At 50.7% G+C, this 17,222-nt stretch overlaps 1 protein-coding gene across 5 annotated transcripts in view; it reads right to left on the bottom strand.

The window, feature by feature from the left end:
* GALNT14 (polypeptide N-acetylgalactosaminyltransferase 14) overlaps positions 1 to 17,222 on the bottom strand; it is a 223,840-nt gene that overhangs the window by 32,580 nt on the left and 174,038 nt on the right. For all 5 annotated transcript variants that reach the window (XM_060309623.1, XM_060309624.1, XM_070046883.1 and 2 more), the window contains 3 exons: positions 10,141 to 10,228; positions 9,306 to 9,390; positions 6,483 to 6,586 (listed from right to left, as the gene is read on the bottom strand). In XM_060309623.1, the coding sequence (XP_060165606.1) occupies positions 6,483 to 6,586; positions 9,306 to 9,390; positions 10,141 to 10,228 (277 nt within the window). The remainder of the gene's footprint in view (positions 1 to 6,482; positions 6,587 to 9,305; positions 9,391 to 10,140; positions 10,229 to 17,222) is intronic.

Raw genomic sequence — 17,222 nt, 5'->3', positions numbered from 1 at the left:
GGCCCCCATATCTGACTACCCTGGTAAGAAACCTTAGGTCTCCATAGAAATTCTGAAATTTTTTGTTCTAGTTCTGTGAAAAATGCCAGTGGTAGTTTGCTAGGGATTGCATTGAATCTGTAGATTGCTTTGGGTAGTAGAGTCATTTTCACAGTGTTAATTCTTCCAATCCAAGAACATGGTATATCTCTCCATCTATTTGTATCATCTTTAATTTCTTTCATCAGTGTCTTATAATTTTCTGCATACAGGTCTTTTGTCTCCTTAGATAGGTTTATTCTTAGATATTTTATTCTTTCTGTTGCAATGGTAAATGGGAGTGTTTTCTTGATTTCACTTTCAGATTTTTCATCATTAGTGTATAGGAATGCCAGAGATTTCTGTGCATTAATTTTGTATCCTGGTACTTTACCAAATTCATTGATTAGCTCTAGTAGTTTTCTGGTAGCATCTTTAGGATTCTCTATGTATAGGATCATGTCATCTGCAAACAGTGACAGCTTTACTTCTTCTTTTCCGATTTGGATTCCTTTTATTTCCTTTTCTTCTCTGATTGCTGTGGCTAAAACTTCCAAAACTATGTTGAATAAGAGTGGTGAGAGTGGGTAACCTTGTCTTGTTTCTGATCTTAGTGGAAATGCTTTCAGTTTTTCACCATTGAGGACGATGTTGGCAGTGGGTTTGTCATATATGGCCTTTATTATGTTGAAGAAAGTTCCCTCTATGCCTACTTTCTGGAGGGTTTTTATCATAAATGGGTGTTGAATTTTGTCGAAAGCTTTCTCTGGACATCTATTGAGATGACCATATGTTTTTTATTCCTTAATTTGTTAATGTGGTGTATCACATTGATTGATTTGCGTATGTTGAAGAATCCTTGCATTCCTGGGATAAACCCCACTTGATCATGGTGTATGATCCTCTTAAATTTGCTGTTGGATTCTGTTTGCTAGTATTTTACTGAGGATTTTACATCTATGTTCATCAATGATATTGGCCTGTAGTTTTCTTTCTTTGTGACATCCTTGTCTGGTTTTGGTATCAGGGTGATGGTGTCTGTCATACAGAGTGAAGTAAGTCAGAAAGAGAAAGACAAATACCATAGGCTAACATATATATATGGAATTTAAGAAAAAAAAATGTCATGAAGAACCTAGGGGTAAGACAGGAATAAAGACACAGACCTACTGGAGAATGGACTTGAGGATATGGGGAGGGGGAAGGGTAAGCTGTGACAAAGTGAGAGAGAGGCATGGACATATATACACTACCAAACGTAAAACAGATAGCTAGTGGGAAGCAGCCGCATAGCACAGGGAGATCAGCTCGGTGCTTTGTGACCACCTAGAGGGGTGGGATAGGGAGGGTGGGAGGGAGGGAGACGCAAGAGGGAAGAGATATGGGAACATATGTATATGTATAACTGATTCACTTTGTTGTAAAGCAGAAACTAACACACCATTGTAAAGCAATTATACTCCAATAAAGATAAAAAAAAAAAAGAAACCTTAGGTCAGTGTAGCAGAATTCCCCCCACTTTGTTTTTAAATTAAACTTTTAATGTTGAGATAATTGTACATTCACAAACAATTATAAGAAATAAAATAGAGATGCTGTGCACCCTTCATGGTTTTCCCTAATGGTACCGTCTTTCAAATTTTAGTACATGAATTTAACAAAGATACTCACATTGATACAATCCATCAATCATATTCAGGTTTCCAAGTTTCATGTATATGAATTTGTGTGTGTGCATGTGTGTATTTACCTCATGCAATTTTATCACATGCATATGTCCATGTATTCACCAGTAAAGACACAGAAGAGTTTCATTACCACAAAGATCCCTCATGCTGCCCTTTTAATCACACCACCTCTCTCCTCTCCCGTCAACCTCACCTTTAACCCATGTTAACCATTACTATTTCCTTCATAACGTTGTCACTTCAAGAATATTATCCCCCCCACTTTTGATGTTCCCTCTTAGTAATTTCCATTCACCGCCCCCCGCCCTGCTCCTTGCATCCAAATCCCCACCTGCTTTTGTTGTATTTGGATCTGAGCCCCATACCCCCCAGCCCTGCCATTGCGATAGCCTTGACACCCATTGTGAGAGTCCTGAGTAAAGTCTTTCTTACCATTTTAACAAGGGTCAGAATAATTTTTTCTCTAATACGGGGATTAGGGTGGGGATGTATTTTGGCGGAGGCCCTTCCCCTACCATGGGGATCACTGTCTCCACTTTAAAGACTTAGAAACAGTGAGGTAAAGCAACTTTCCCAAGGACACAGAACTGGTGATGTCTGCGGGATTCAAACGTAGGCCTGTCTGATTCCACAGCCCATGCTGACACACAGGAGTGTGCCTGCCAAACCTGACACAGCCTGATGTCCTTGGCTGCTCTGGGGATGGGGGAGCTGGTGGTGGCAGCTCCTCTCTGGGGCCCTCATCTCTCTCCTCAGCGTTGTCTTTTGTATCTGGTATGCTTTAGAAACCCCCCATTTTAAATCCAGAAATCCCATACTCTCCCTTCATATATGTGCCAAGGGCTCCATTTTGGAAAGGCACACCTCCTACCCCACCACTTATACACACACACACACACACACACACACACACGCACACACTTTTGCTGGGCAACAGGTTCCTTTCATCACCTCTAAAGACCAAAAGCTAAAGTGAGTAGATGCATTAGATATTTTCCATGTATCCTGTGTTATGAAAATTGGAGTTTAAACATCCAATTTTAATGCAAAACAACTTCTGAAAAATAAAAGGCTAAAAGCCACATTTCCCTAAAGCCTGTTCCTATGCTGAACTGCAGATGTAATTATCAACACTTCAGCTCCTCTTAGAAACGCTTTGTGGGAATGACTGCACCAGGGTCGGGCTGCTCGAGGGCATAGCTGGGGTTGGCTTTCAAGTGGCCGCTTGGGGCCGCTCCCAGCAGATGAAAGTGAGATGGGCAGGCCAGGCACTGTGCCACAGAGGATGGTCCCGGTCACCCTGGCCAGAGCCTTGTCCAGTGATCTCATGGACTTCTGTGCTGTGAAATCAAGTCGATGCAACAAAGGCAACTACGTCTGGAACACACAGAAAGCCCACGTCTCGGGAAAGGAAAGACATCTTCACCTGCCATTGTTATTCCCCACAGGCTCTGTTTAATGCATGGAGACTGATTTTAAATGGAGCCTCAGAGCTGTGTACATGTGGTCCTTCCCACCCTGAACCCCCTTCCTGGTCAACCTCCCGCTTTGAACACGCATTCAGTGAGCAGTTTCCACCGCTCCAGTCATCAAGGTCGAGAAGTTAGATGAACGTTCTTGTAGGTGGAAGGCACAGAAGAAAAAACAGACAAATACGCGAGAGGGCCCAGTACGAGTGGAGAGGAGAGCAGGGTGCTGCAGGGAGTGGGCAGAGGGTGGGTAGGGAGGGTGTCCTAGTCCTGGGGGAGGCCAGGCAGCCCCAGAGCTGTGATCTGTGGCCATTTGGCACTTGGTGGAGGGTGGAGGCTGGATCTCTGTAGATGGCTGGGCATGTCCGGGCAGTGCAGGAGGGTCTGTCAGTACCTCTGGACTGAAGGCTGGGGAGGTGGGCAAGGTCAAGGAATGGTGTGGGCGTTGTCTTTAGGACAAGAAGGGGCCACAGGGGGTGCCAAACCCGGGAGGGTGGGAGAGATTGGCATTTCCAAGAGCACTTTGGCGGGAGTGTGTGGGGATGGCTTTGAGGGGAGCAGACTGGAGGTGGAGAATCATTTAGGAGAGTAAGAGGGGGATGGACATGAGTGATGCTGAGGGGAGAGGATCTTCAGGACTTGGAAGCAAGGGGCCCTCTTGCCATACACTGGAGCTTGGATTTTTTACTCTGACATGCAGATCCCTTTTCCCCTCCTCACCATCTGTCCTTTGCAGGTGGACAAATGGGACCTAATCAGACTTAGAAGCTTTTGCACAGCAAAGGAAACCATAATAAGATGAAAAGACAACCTATGGACTGGGAGAAATATTTGCAAACGATGCGACTGACAAGGGCTTAATTTCCAAAATATACAAAAAGCTCGTACAGCTCAATATCAAAAAAAACCCCGGGCTTCCCTGGTGGCGCAGTGGTTGAGAGTCCGCCTGCCGATGCAGGGGACACGGGTTCGTGCCCCGGTCCGGGAAGATCCCACATGCCGTGGAGTGGCTGGGCCCGTGAGCCATGGCTGCTGAGCCTGTGAATCCGGAGCCTGCGCATCCGGAGCCTGTGCTCCGCAACGAGAGAGGCCACGACAGTGAGAGACCCGCGTACCGCAAAAAAAAAAAAAAAAAAAAAAGTGCTGGGAGTTGGCTATAGTATAATGGAATGTTGGAATTGGAGAAAACAGTGTTTCCTGTGTTAGCTGTCTGCAGTGCTTTCTTTGTGATTTAAAAACTTTTGTGATGGATTGTAAAATGTCTCTCCCACACCTCTCCCGAAGCCCCTCCCTACTTCCCTGGTCCAGTCAGCACCTGGTGATGTCAAACCACTGGGAAACCAACAAGAGGAGATCACCCTGGATGTGAGCAGATGTGTGTCAACGTTGCTATAAAGAGAAGGTACTGGTAGGTTGGACCAGAATGTGACATGATTGAAAGTAACACGCTGCCTGCATCCACACGTGGCTGCCACGGAAAGGAAGGACCACACGTACTTTGTGTGGGTCAAGAGGGGCAGAACAAGGCCTGACTGATGGAAGCTGGGCTTCGACTTAGAAGAATTTTCTAACAACTCAACACAAAAATTCTCAACAACAGAACTTACCATACTGTGAAGCAGCAAACACACCATCATCAGTAGCATTCGAGCAGAGACTGGATGACTGCTGTCTATCAAAAGGGCTGCAGAAAGGATTCAATGTACAGGGATAAAGGCCAGAGCACATCAGGAAGAATCACGAGAGGTACTGTGAACGGGAGGACATCTGATGGGCTCTGCCCAGAAGGACAGAGACCTTGTCCCCATTGAGAACGCCAAGGGTGTACCCGGCTCCCAGTTCTCCCGGGCTGGTGCAGGCAGATCCCCCCTCAAACCCCACCCCAAAGACCCCCGTGGCATCCGAGGACTGAGTCCTAGTCAGGGGATTTGGTTTGGTTTGTGGGAACTGGGATTTTCTGCTTTGTTTGCCGAGCTTCCAACCTGGCCCCCACATGGCAGGACACGGACTTTTCTGATAGATTTCTCTACACTGCCCAGTTTAGGAGAACAGATGCTGTGGGTCAGGCCAACAGCCATAAATTTCCAGGAAATAACTCTTAATGACTGAGGAAGAAAGCCATAACGCATCCTGGAGACAGGGACAGGAGAAAACAGGGGCAGAGGGCAATGCACAGGGTTACCGCTAAATGCCAGGAAGAGCCCCATGGATCCTTCTCCTGGCCTGCGCCACCGCTGGGGGAGCCCATGCCAAACACGCTCCCCGGCACCCAGAAAGGGGAAGGGGCCCTGACACCCCTGGACTCTTCTTCCTCTCTTGCGGTTTATGTTTTTATTTTTTTTTAACATCTTTATTGGAGTATAGTTGCTTTACAATGGTTCTCCTGTGGTTTATTCAACAAATAGTTCCTGAAGCCTCCTTCGTGGCAGGCACCATACTGGGCAAGGGAGATAGCCGTGAACAAACAGACCAAATCCCTGCCTCGTGTAGCTTATAGGCTGTTCACCTCTTAGGTCTTACCTGCTGGAGGGAAGAAATGGTAACTAACGTGTATTGTGTCCACATGGTGCCCAGAGGTTTTACAGACTTACCTGAACGGATTTCCACAGCAACCCCCAAAGCATCCCTGTGTTATACTTTTAACACACGAGGAAACTGGAGGGTCAGTCATTGTCATCATCTAGATGGGACGGGTCTCCGACTACTTTCTCCTGTATCTGCACATGGCAGCCCTACACCACTGTGGCCACACCTGGCCATGTGTTTACACAGTTCTGGAACACGTGACCCAGCCCCTCCCCCCTCCCCCACTGCTTTCTCTGCGCGGAAAGATGAGGGCTTCCGCAGCATTCACCCAGACCCTCCTCGCTAACCCAGTGCCGAGTGCTGTACGCCTAGACCAGCCAACAGATGTGATCCAGATGTTAATGGCGTTGCTGTCCATCCTCCTCCTCGTGCTTTTTATCCCCAGTCTCCTTCCAACTCCAAATCCCCATGTTCAGTACTCCCAGCTCAAGCCTGCCTCTGGCCCTCAGACTCGGTGCTCCTCCTTTGGTCTTTCCAGTTTTTGCATCTCAACTTCCCCCTAATGGTCCATCTGGGTGGACCCAGCAGCATCCATGTGGCCCCATGGATAATCCCCCTCCTTCCCTCCGCCCTCCCAGCAGCCACTCTTCTGGCACCCCACGTGGTGTTCCCCCAAAGGAGTGACCTGCTCCCCATCTCCCTGGCCCTCATCCCAGGCACACGTGGTCCAATGACACAGAGACCCGCACCCTAGCCCCTGGATGCGAAGACAGCGACTCACCGAAGTTCTCCCCGCCCCAGATGTCCATGTCCATGTCATACTTCCCCAGGTAGTCGAACCAGGATTTGTCCATCACGAAGAGCCCTCCAGCTATGATTGGAGTCCTGTGCATTTGGAAGGAAAAGAAGGAGGGTCAGTCACGGGAGGGGGGCTGCTGCCGTGTTCTCTGTCCTGGTGGTCCTGATCTTGAGGCCATACTGTCCACTTACCTCAAACAGGAACATGCTCCAGGGCTTTTCCCTTCGACTGTAAATCTCCTGACCCTGCAGACAGGCTAATATGCTCGTCTGCACACCTCCTGTGGGGCAGTCGGGATTTGCTCAGAACCCCGGCTGTTCGGAGGGCCTGGGGAGCCTCCCCCTGGCTTCTGCCACAGGCCCTGCCCAGCGGGGCTCTCCTGGGAGCTCCAGTACAGGGAGCGGGGACCACGGGCCACCGACCAGGCAGAGAAGACGGGCTGCGGCAGCAGCTGTGAACAGCACATCCATTTCTTGAGACTGGACTCTCTCTTCTTTCTTTTCCTCTCTTTCCTTCTGCTACAGATTGAGTTTTATCCCCCGAAAAACATGTTGAGGTCCTAACCCTGAGTACCTCAGAATGTGACCTTATTTAAAAAGAAGGTCTTTACAGAGGTGATCAAGTTAAAATGAGGTTATTAGGGTGGGTCCTAATCCAATAGGACTGATGTCTTATAAAAGGGGACATGTAGTTGCAGAGACAGACATGCACAAAGAGAAGACAATGTGAGGAGACACAGAGAGAAGACGGCCCTCTGCAAGCCCAGGAGAAGGTCCGGCACAGCCCTCAGAAGGAAGCAACCCTGCCCCCACACAGCAGGACACGGACTTTTCTGATAGATTTCTCTACACTGCCCAGTTTAGGAGAACAGATGCTGTGGGTCAGGCCAACAGCCATAAATTTCCAGGAAATAACTCTTAATGACTGAAGAAGAAAGCCATAACGCATCCTGGAGACAGGGACAGGAGAAAACAGGGGCAGAGGACGATGCACAGGGTTACCGCTGAATGCCAGGACCGCTAAATGCCAACACCTCCGTCTTGGACTTCCAGCCTCCAGAGCTCAAGACGGTATGTTTCTGTGGTTTAAGCCACACAGCCTGTGGTACTCTGCTGCAGCAGCCCTAGTAAACAAACACACCCTCATCTTCATTCTCTTTCCTTGGGGTCCTCTCCCAAGCTCCCCTCCCCTTGACCACTGAAAGAGATTCCGGAGAAGCCACTTGGAAAGGAAAGGGCTGCAGAGTCCAGCCAAGCAACCCGATAAGCACAAGGACGCATGTCTGCAAGAATCAACAGCTCGGCTGGGGTGCTGGCAAGCCCTCCGGGACCCCGGCCCTCATTCCGTGGGTCCAGAGGGCGAAGGGCGTTTTCTTCTATGTCAGACAGTTAGTTGACGGGGAGCAGGTCAGAAGCTCGGTCTCCCGATGCCACGACACCCTACTATCCTCTGGGAAACACTTGTCCTCTGAGGAGCAGAGATGTTCCCACAAGAAGAGAACCTGCCCCAAAAACCCTACCCCTGGGACAGAGAAGGGAAACCCAGAGGCAGCGGCACCATCACTGCCTTGACCTTGACTTTGTCCTGGTCCACTTGCCACATCAGACACTTCCGGCAGCAAGTAACCGAGGCACTGGTGTGTGCTGCGTGGTCCTGAGGATGGTGAGCAGGTTCTGCTCTCCCTTTAGGAGCAAATGGCACTATCTGGCGTGCCACGTGGCTCCAACCTCCCTCTCGGCATCACGCCAGATCATAAAAGCTGGAGAAGGGAGGAGGGACTGGCCGGAAGATGCGACAGAGGTCCCACTGCAAAGTTCTCCCAATTCCCACCGTTTGTCTGAGTGTCACCACTCAGTTCTTCACAGCCCTTTGAGTCTCAGTTTGACTTAAGTTAGTTCAATGAAAATGATCAAACATTTACTCTGTGGCAGGCCCCGCGTTGCAGAGGTGCCCCTGAAGAGCCCAGAGCATCCCTGCAACCCCGGCAGGAGCAATCCCCGTCCCGTGGTCTTCTCTCCACACCCTGAAGCACTTGCTGGGCTCCTGATGTTCCACTGGAGGCAGGAAAGTTTTAGATTGGAGGTTCACAACAGGCCTGGGACACGTGCACCCTCCAGTCTTGGGAACACTGAAGCCACACACACGATGCAGACACCGCTGGGTGGACCCCTGTGCTCTACTCTACGCCGAGCCCTCGGATGGGCCTGAACCCCAGGCGGCCATCTGGCCACTGTGCTGTGGGTCACAATGGGGTCTGGAAGTGAGAATGTAGATGAGGACAAAGCCATCTGCAGCACCGCAGAGGCAGCCCAGAGCTGACGCGCCTGTCGTGTTCTCACGTGGGACGCGGCAGTCGTGTGTGTTCATAGCAGTGGCCATGCCTTGACAGCAGCGTCCACTTACAGCAATGGCTGACTCGACCTACCTGGGCTGAATCCTGACATCCAGCACCTGAGGGCTAAGGAACCATCTTTTCCCTTGTCAGAGGCTCAAACGGGACCGTCTGGGACCCTCCAACGTTTAGCTGGAAGTGTAAATATTGACATGGCATGTGCGTGGGTGGACAGCGCTGGGCAAGTCCTCAGCACAGGTCTCCACCGGCCCCCACCCCTTCAGCAGAAGTCTCCACGAGGACAGAAACCTCCTAAAATAAGGGCAAAGGTGGTGCTGGCCTGGCAAAGGGTCCTCTTGGTTTCTGCCCAATCGTGTGAGCATCTCACACGGACTGCTTCCCTATACCACGTGACAGTGGGAAGGGCCAAGTGGTTATGAATCTGCCCACCCCTAACCCTTGCCCTGACTCACCTAATGGGCTCAGTGGGGTCCAGGCGCCGAGCCTTCTGCTCTGGTGTGAGCTGCTCCCACTGGAAGTGGAGGCTCCAGTCAAACCCTGAAACACAGCATCCACATGGCTGACTTTGTCTCTCTGATGCACCTGCAGACCTTGTTCATTCTTTCCCTTTACTAGAAGCTCAAGAACGTACCCAGTTTCCCAGGTGGTCCCAGGGATAACAGGTCTCACCCAAGCTGGTCGGCAACACAGCTGCCTGATTTCCCTTCCGGCTTCCTTCTTTCTCTACCCCCTACTGCCTCTCTGAGGCTTCTCTGCTGGGTGGACTTAGGGAACAAAGGGCACAGGATAAAGAGTGGGAGTTGACAGAGCCCCAGAGTGGGACCCAAGGGGGACACGATGGACAGTTATAGAGTGTGGCCCTTGGCCAAGAGTCTCGGGAGTGGGGGCGTGTAAGCAGGAGGTCTGTGAGGGGCTGAATCACCCCAAACCCCTCTTGAGGAGCCCAGCACTCAGCCCTGGGCAGAACTGTGGTGGGCCTTGAAGAGAGGGAGGCACCCAATACTGAGATGCTGGAACAATTCAGGCCCCACATTGGAGGGGGGCCCTTGCTTCCCTCAAATCCTCAGGCCCTGGAGTGACCCCGTGTTGGAGCTAGAGCTCAGGGGGCTAGGAGTGACCTGCCACCCCCCCGGCCCTTCCATTCACAGTCCCCATGGTGAGGGCCACCCTGGAGCTATTGACATTACAGGATGCAGGGCTAGGTGATTTTTCTCACTTTCCCCCTTGGCAGCAACGACCAGGAGAAAAGGAAAGTCCTCACTGGGCAAGGGTGTTAGCCCCACTCACCCCCTCTAAGTTCCGTGGCCGACTCGATGTAGTTGAAGGTGTCCAGGTGGATGATATCGATCACGGGGCACACCACCCGCGTGTAGTCCTGTAAAAAGAAGGCCTGCACGCTCAGATGGCGGCATAAGAGAGCCAGGCCAGGGCTCGGTAGGGCCTCGCCCTGGGAGGGCCGGAGACTGGGTTCAGGGCCTTGATGAGAACTTTCCTCTCTGGATCTCAATGTTCTCATCTATAAAATGGGCCAACAGACACTGCGACCTCTCCAGGTATGATGCCTACAATGCTACGAGCCTTTCCTTTACTCCCGGGCGCCTTCTCATGGCCATGTAGTCAGGGTGGAGACACGGGGAGGCTGGCTGGGGCGTGCTGCACACTGAGGAAAGGGACGTCAGGAAGAAGGGGACCCCTGAAGTCCTTCAGTGCCATGGGGCTCTCAGGAGGCAGAGGACACAGTCAGCCAGCAAGGTGGCCTCAAGCCTGCAGCTCCAAGAAGCAAAGCCACACCTCCACAGTGGGAATTTCCCAACACTTACCTTCTATGCCTATGGTTCACGGGCAAGTTGATGCGTAGCATCTCCAGAGATTCCAAACTTGAGTTGTCACCTGTGAGAATCAAGCCTGCACCTCCAGCCCTGACTTTGCTCCTCGCTTCCAGGCTCGGGTGGACGGCCCCTCCATGTGGACGCACACGGCCTTTCAGCGGTGCCTTCACCATCCTCTCCCCACACACGCTCCTTCCCTTGGTTCCCTATTTCTGTCAACATATCCCCCCTTCCTCCCCCGCGCTACCTTCAGAAGCTACACCTCTGCCCATCAACCGGACGGATCCTGCCGACTGGAACTCTACAACTGCTTTTCTGAATGGATGCCGACTCTCCCTTACCCCCTCGCGCCTGGCGAACGCGGCAGTGGACTCCCAGCTCCTCTCCCCACCCTCACCTCACCCCTTTCCCTTTCATTCTACAGGTGGCTGACAGAGTTGTCTTTCAAATCTCACTCTGTAGCTCAACAGCTAAAAACCTGAATTGCCTTGAAGATAAGGTTCAAACTCCTTAGCCTGGCATCCAAGACCATCAAAAACAGGCCTGTTTCTAGCTTTCCGGCCTCATTGCTTGCTACTTCCCCCAGGCTACCCCGCTGATAAGCATCAACGTCATCCAGGGGCTAGTTTCAAAATCTGCAAGACAAATTCACCAGTTCTTGGGGGCCATCAAGGCACTGCGTATGTTTTTAAAATGTTCCTTAATTCTGGATGAACGCTCCCGTACTGGTAATGCAGGAGGGGAAACTGGGCTCCCATGGGCAGGATAACTGAGCTGTGACCAGGAGACTCACTGGCTGAATGGGGATCCAGCAGCTGGGAGGAGACAACAGGCCTGGGCCTACAAGGCAGGACCACTTTTCCAATCCTTCGCACCTACCACCCCCCGTCAGCATGGGCAGGAACTTCTGTTTCTCTTGCAGTCATTTAATTTCCTGATTCAATCTCTCCCATAAATAAGGCCGTCTTCTAATTTCAAGCTCAGATTCACCGAGCACCCGCCTTGACATTCACAGACTTAATTTGGCCCTTGGCCTCCACACACAGCTCATCTCAACAGTGACAAGGTGCCTCTGAAGCCAACTGGCTCCCGCGAAAGGAAATGCTCATTTTCAATGCATTGCTTCCCCCTCTGGGATGTGCACAGATGCTTCCTGTACAGCCCCTGCCCAGCTGCCACAGTGCTCTGGGGCCCCTGTCACCATGCGTCCGTGTGTATATACACACTGCACGCACACACAGCCATCCACCACCCACACCAATATCTCCACAGAGACACACCCCAAAGATATTCTCCTGACTTGAATTCTGAAATGTTCTCAGAAGTTCAGAGACTGATCTTCTTCTGTGGGTCTGACAAAGTCCTCTTTTTGCCTTTGTCTGCTGAGTTTGGGCCTCTACAGCTTCACTGAGTCTTTAGGTAAAAACCCTTGTGCCATAAAGGATTAACCTAAAGATACGTTTAGCCCTTGCTCAACTCCTGAGAGGTAACTTCTAAGCCCTTGGCATGTTCTGCCTATAAAAGTGTCTGTTCACCTGGGACCCTGGGGTTACGTCAGACAGCCTATGCTAACGATGAGGTTTGTGGTGACGGCCTTGGGTCACGGGGTGCCAACTCAACTTGACCCCTGGAGGGGCATGGAAACCATGGCGGTGATTAGCCACGTCTCTGTGACTGGCCTCCAATAAAAACCCTGGACACCTAGGCTTGGGTGGGCTCCCCTGTTTGGCAATGCTCCGTGCATGTTGCCACACATCCTGGCTGGGGGAAGCCAGGGCTGCCCGCACACCAGCACTGGGAGGGGACAACTGCACGATCGTGCCTGGAACTCCCCCCATGCACCTCTTCCCGCTGCTGCTTTTAATCCACATCCCTTTGCGGTAATAAACAGTAACCACGTGTGTAGCATCTTTGCTAAGTTCTCAGTCCTTCTAGTGAATTACTGAAGCTGAGGGTGGTCTTGGGGACCCCAAACTGCAATACTGTTTATTTTTAATCTTTCCTCAATATTTGGAAACTGCAAGGCAAAATAAAATGCCGGTTGCTTACCTTGGCCACAGGCTTCCCCAGAAGCCACCCGTGGGCTCTGCCTCCAGGGCTGTGACAGACTCTGGGGTACTCTTCTGTAAGCTCTGAGGGTTTCTGTCCTTCCACAACACGGTTGTGACAGCTGCTTGGCTCAGAGTCACGGAGGCCAGACAGGCAGAGAGGAATGTTTGGGGCTAAGTGCTATGTGGAGCCAACCTTACGAGGGGGCTGCAGAAGATGTTAGACATGACCCCTCGAAGACAGGACACAAACCTCCCTGAGTGACCCTGGCGGTCATATCTGCTCCACTTCTGTATCCCTCAGCCCCAGGCCAGAGCCGGCTGGGCAGCAGGTGTTCAGCTGGCATTGGCTAAAAGAGGGCAGCTATGAACTCTCTCTGAGGACACTGTCCATGGCTAGAGGCCAAGCAGGTGGATCAATTACAGCTGAGCAGGATGGCCTCTCCTCACACAGGCTCAGGGATGGATGGACTCTCCCTAAAGATGCCCAGATCCACTGCAGGTCCCCACCTGTGTGCTCCCGTGGCTTTATCTTTAAGGCTAGGTCCACGGGTAAGCTCAAACGGCAGCTGGTGAAATCCGCGGCAGATCCAGAACAACACGCCCTCCCCCCCCGACACAAATCCAAGCCCAAGCCCCACTGAGAGCCCACGGCCATTAATCACCCCTCCAGTCATACCTCTCTTCTTTCTCCACCATCTCATATAATTAAAACCACATTGTAAACGGGCAACCAAAGAACTTCTAGAGACGACCATTCACTCACTGCATCCACCAGCATCACTGAGCACCTACTACGGTTTAGGGACTGTGGATGGTACAAAGATGAATAAGCTCTTGCTGTCTAGGGAAGGTGGTGGACAGGAGAGCAGAGGAGTACAGTGTGGGGTGTCTGCTAGCCTGGAGGGAGGGATGGGGGAGCGAGAGGGGGGTCAGGGACCTGGGTTCCCATTCTGGTTCTGACATCTAGAATACGTTTTTTTTGTTGTTTGTTTTTGTGTTTTTTTGCGGTACGCGGGCCTCTCACTGTTACGGCCCCTCCCGTTGCGGAGCACAGGATCCGGACGCGCAGGCTTAGCGGCCATGGCTCACGGGCCCAGCCGCTCCGCGGCATGTGGGATCCTCCCGGGCCGGGGCACAAACCCATGTCCCCTGCATCGGCAGGCGGACTCTCAACCACTGCGCCAGCAGGGAAGCCCTAGAATACATTTGACCTTAAGCAAATCAGCACACTCTGAGGAACTCTGTTTCTTCATCTATGAAGTAAAGGCAAATTATAATTTGCAAAACTATCCTGCCTTCCTAACAGGGCTTTTGGAAGGAACAAGAAAGGAAGCATGTGAAAGGGCTCTGAAGCATATGTAAGCCATTATTTATATCAATTTGCCAAATGCTACAGGGATTGAAATTTCTTAAAATCTTTTTTTCCTACTAAAGGAATATGTAGATAAGGGTGGCAGGGAAGAAGCCTCTGTTTAAAAAACCCTAACAACTTGGTGCTTGTTTCAAGTATCATCATGTAATTGAAGGGAAGGAAGGGAAATCAAAGAGATTTTCCATGTGGAAAACACCAGCTGAGGACAGCTTCTGACAGCTCAAGCCCAACCTCTTCCTTATCTATTTCTATTTTTGAAAATCCCAAACTCCAATTACAGCTTAAAATTTCCACTTCCACTCACAAGATCAAATCACGTTTTACTCTGAGATGAGACACATACGAGACACGTGGAAACAGAGGCTGACACACGCCCACATTCCCCATCCTGAAGGGGATGTCTCAGCAGAACCATCTCGTTATCAAGAGTCGGGGTCTGGTGAAAACCTCTGCAGGTGAGGGTGGGACCACAGTCTGGGGTTTGTCTGAGCAATCCTCTGCCATGAAAGCTTTAGGTCCGACAGTGGTGGGCACTGGGAGCTTGGCCTGGGGGGCTGAGCCCACTCTTGGGGCCGCATGACTCCTAGAGGAGGACTGCTGTGCAGGGATACACAAGAGAGCATTTTTTCAAAGAGGGCTTCAGAGATGGACTCAGCGCCACGGGGAAGGAAAGGGCCTCCAGGTTCATTAAGGCTGCCCGAGGAAAGCATCCTGCAGGGACACATCAGCCTGGAGGTCCTTATAGGTCAAACACCGAATTACCACACAACCCAGCAATTCCACTCCTTGGTATGTACCCCAAAGAATTGAAAGCAGGTACTCAGAGGAAAACCTGTATACAAATGTTTGTAGCAGCATTATTCACAATGGTAAAAAAGGCAGAAACAACCCAAATGTCCATCAGTGGGTGAGTAGATAAACAAAATGTGGTGTATACTGTAACACTGTGATATGAAAAGAAATCGGAATTTAGCCTTTGTTCCTCCTAAAACTCTTGGAATTTCCTGACTGATTGGGGGTGACAGGAGTATCTTTTGTTCTCATAATAAGCCGTTTTCACTCTTTCTGAGTTTATACTAATGAGGTGACTCTTGGAGGAGGGGGGGCTGGTTCCCAGAGGAACCATGTGATTAAAGGGCTGGAAATTGCAGCCCCACGCCCAACCCCCTCACATTCCCTTCCCCATTTTCCCCCCACCTCCAAGGAGAGGAGAGACGCTGGAGATTGAGCTCAACCACCAATGGCCAATGATTTCATCAACCATGCCTATGTAAAGAAACCTCCATGAAAACCCTAAACAACACGGTTTGAAGAGTTTCCGGGTTTACTAAGAGTGGACTTGAGGACACGGGGATGGGGAAGGGTAAGCTGGGACAAAGTGAGAGGGTGGCATGGACATATATACACTACCAAATGTAAAAGAGATAGCTAGTGGGAAGCAGCTGCATAGCACAGGGAGATCAGCTCGGTGCTTTGTGACCACCTAGAGGGGTGGGAGAGTGGGAGGGAGGGAGACACAAGAGGGAAGAGATGTGGGGATATATGTATATGTATAACTGATTCACTTTGTTATAAAGCAGAAACTAACACACCATTGTAAAGCAATTATACTCCAATAAAGATGTTAAAAAAAAAAAAGTTTCCGGGTTGGGGAAGAAAGCAGGGTGTGGATTCCTTTTCCATGGTCCATCCCAACTCTCCCTCGAAACTCTGCCCAAAATAGGTGTTCGATAAATGTCTGGTAGTTAACTTAGAGGCACGAAGCGAGCCCGTTTTCCTCCTATTCCAACCTTATCACCTCCCGTTGCATCTAGTTTCGTATTATTATCATTTCCAAACACTGAGCACCTGACTCTGTGACCACAGTGAGGTGATTGGTGCCGCCCCGGGTTTGTCATCTGTTAAGGGAGACAGAGAACTAAACCCAGAAAAGGAAATTGTAGGGCTAAGTGGGCAATTCTTGCTGGGAGTGATCCCAGCTGGCCACGCAGTCAGGAAAGACTTTTTGGAGGAGGGGAGACATGGGTGAGGCCCTGGAGAGCAAGGGGGTTGTGGAGAGGAGGGGAAGGGCATCCAGGGACAGGAAGGGCTTAGAGGGAGATGAAGCAGTGGGCGTGTCGGGCACGGGCAGGGAGGAGGAGGAGTCTAGCTTTGTAAGAGTGTTAGGCTTGGGGGGGGCTCGCTGCATTCGTAGATGGCGCACAAAGGGAGGGGAGGACGTGGAAGGGCCTCCAGCGCCGGGCCAAGCCCCTCAACAGAATGGTCTGCTCATAACCGACTATGTCTCCATCCAGACCTCTTCACCTGGTTATGTCACACACTTATACGAGCCCTCCCGATCTCAGAGAAAGTGGTCACGGGATGGGTTTTAACATCTAGGCCCAGGTGTGGGAACTCTGTACACCCACCGAGGTTCTCTCAATGGATGAACAAAGTTGGTGAGGATTTCTCAGTACTCTGAGCAGTTCACACATCTCAATTCCTTCATCCTCTGAAAACCGACATTTTGCAATAGGAGTCAAGGAGCACCTTCAAGAGCGAGAAGGAAATAACCACAGCACAGGGGAGATGCTGTTGAGGCAACAATGAGGCCCCTGGTGCTGGTGGTACCAGGTAGGAAATATCAGCCCCAATTATATGATTCTCCCTGTGATCCTCACCTGTGAAATGGGTATGTTAAAAATACCCGACTTCACAGAGCAGCTGCAGGAGACAGTAACTCAGGGAGGAAATGAACAGCATAAATGCTAGTCACAGACACTGGCATCTAAGCATGCAGTGCTTTCTGCAGATCAAGGCAGGGGAGGGGTGGATGGATTTTTGGGAATATAAAATAATGATGGGAAAATTAAAAAAAAATTTTTTTTAAATTTCAAGAGGAATAACTGAGACCCAGAGAGAGAAAGCAGACAGAATTCTAGGGTAATTTAAGGGCAGACAGAGGCAAGGAATTCAGGTCTCTTAGCATCCACCCCCAGCTCCCACCTTGGCCTTTGGATGAGGGTGACACATGGCTGGAGATAAGTCAGAAGCCTCAGGATTTGCATTTTGAGGCCTGGTTAATTCCACTGCCTCCTTTTCACAAATGACACTCATCAGCACTCCCTTTCTGGAACT

This window comes from Globicephala melas, chromosome 12 (genome assembly GCF_963455315.2).
Source record: "Globicephala melas chromosome 12, mGloMel1.2, whole genome shotgun sequence".
Taxonomy (NCBI): Eukaryota; Metazoa; Chordata; class Mammalia; order Artiodactyla; family Delphinidae; genus Globicephala; species Globicephala melas.
This window is presented reverse-complemented; position numbering and strand designations above follow the sequence as displayed.